Raw genomic sequence first — 1,875 nt, 5'->3', positions numbered from 1 at the left:
GGAGGAAGTATAATAGATGGAATACATTCTCTATCTTGGGATCCAATCCCGTCGAATGCTCAAACATTAAAAGAAAAATGACAATGAGGTTGTTCTGACTGGTCTTAAACCAAATTGCGGTGTACCTAATTAAAAGAGGAGGTGATTATAACTGAAACCCAAATGCACAAGCATGATATAACCGAAAATGACTTCACTGCACTGCATTCTGACCACCACCATTCAATGAAATATGCCGCGTGCAGGGCCACTCCTGTCATTTCACCCCCCCCCCCCCCCCTAAATCTCATTAAATCTATGGGTTCAAGGTACGTAGTCGGTTTTGTGGGGGCGTCTGTCTCTGTGATGAGAATTCGAGAAAGCTATTCGAACCCCCAAAATTATTAAAAATTTTATTTCAGAAAATAAGGCCCCCCATTTTCTTTTCACACGCAACAAGACGAAGTAGAGAGAGAAGAAAAAAAAAAGATTATCCCAAATCTCAATTTCTGCGGCGTTCTTGTCCCCCTTGTACATATGGTTTCTTCCTAGCTCAAACCTCGCCTCCTCATAATTGCTTCGCACAATCAATTCAACGGATAGATTTGAATTTTTTTCAATTCATCGCATACTTTGATTTGGGCGATGCGGCGCTGCAGAGCGGCGGCGGTTCACGGCGGCCAGGTCAACGGATCTGGTGCTGCTAAGGAGCTCAGGTTCCGCGGCGTCAGGAAGAGGCCGTGGGGCCGATTCGCGGCGGAGATCAGAGACCCCTGGAAGAAGACGCGCGTCTGGCTCGGCACCTTTGACTCGGCGGAGGACGCCGCCCGCGCCTACGACGCCGCCGCCCGCACGCTCCGTGGCCCCAAGGCGAAGACGAATTTTCCGTTTCCGGTGAGCGGCGTCGTTCCCCCCAATTTGGACCACCGAAACCCTAATCTGCAGCTGATCGATGATAACCCTAGCGATCCATTCGTGGACTCCTGGTTTTACCCTCAGGAGCACCATATTATAGCGCAGCAGAGGCCGACCTCCAGCGGCATGAGCAGCACAGTCGAGTCTTTCAGTGGGCCCCGCCAGTTGCCGTTCCCGCTCCCGCAGCGGCAGCCGCAGCAGAGGAGGTATCCGCGCTCGCCGCCGATGGCTCCGGATGACTGTCGCAGCGATTGTGATTCTTCATCCTCCGTCGTTGATGATACTGAGTGTGACATCGCCTCTTCCTCTAGTAAAAAGCCTCTGCTTTTTGATCTTAACATGCCGCCGCCCGTGGACGCCGATATGGACGAGCTAGCTTGCACGGCGCTCAGGCTCTGACGCGTTAGATGATGATGGATGGTCTTATCATTCGGAAGAAACCATTTGGTCAAATTACCAAGATTTCTTTGTTTTTTAATTTTCTTTTTTGGGGCTTCTTTGCCCCATTTTTTGTTTTTACTAGCGGAAAGAAAAAGAAAAAGAGGGGGATGAGAATGCTCGCAGATTAGGATAGATGACTGAACGTTATTAAGTCTAAGAGTCTGTCTTCTGTGAGTGTCTGTTGTTTGAAGAGAATTCACTTGTTTCACATTTATAAACTCCAATGTTATTGATAATCAAGGTTGTTCTGGTGTATATGGTCGTGTTTCTTGTTGTGTTTGTGATGTTGTTCGAGATGATAGTGAATTCTGTTGTCGTATCAGTTCTTACTTTTAGTGTGTTTTGGTTAGTGATAGCTAGATGTATCTTACTATTATTGTCAATTTTTTGTGAATGATCTGTACCCTCTGAGACAATTAGTTTGAATGTTATGGTCATTTGCACTAAGCACTCAAGTTTTGTTCTGTAATCTCTTTAAGATCTATGGTTTAGTTTAGATGAGATTCTGTGTCAAGATAAATGAAGAGTTATTCTGGTTTT

The 1,875-nt window shown here is 46.5% G+C and overlaps 1 protein-coding gene across 1 annotated transcript; it reads left to right on the top strand.

Moving 5' to 3' along the window:
- Positions 1-338: 338 nt before the first annotated feature.
- On the top strand, positions 339-1,590 carry LOC121755552 (ethylene-responsive transcription factor 3-like). Its single transcript, XM_042150865.1, has one exon. It carries the CDS (start codon positions 625-627, stop codon positions 1,291-1,293), a length of 669 nt encoding a protein of 222 aa, XP_042006799.1. The 5' UTR covers positions 339-624; the 3' UTR covers positions 1,294-1,590.
- Positions 1,591-1,875: the final 285 nt, after the last annotated feature.

The sequence above is a fragment of the Salvia splendens genome, chromosome 11, assembly GCF_004379255.2.
Source record: "Salvia splendens isolate huo1 chromosome 11, SspV2, whole genome shotgun sequence".
In the NCBI taxonomy this organism is placed as follows: domain Eukaryota; kingdom Viridiplantae; phylum Streptophyta; class Magnoliopsida; order Lamiales; family Lamiaceae; genus Salvia; species Salvia splendens.
This window is presented reverse-complemented; position numbering and strand designations above follow the sequence as displayed.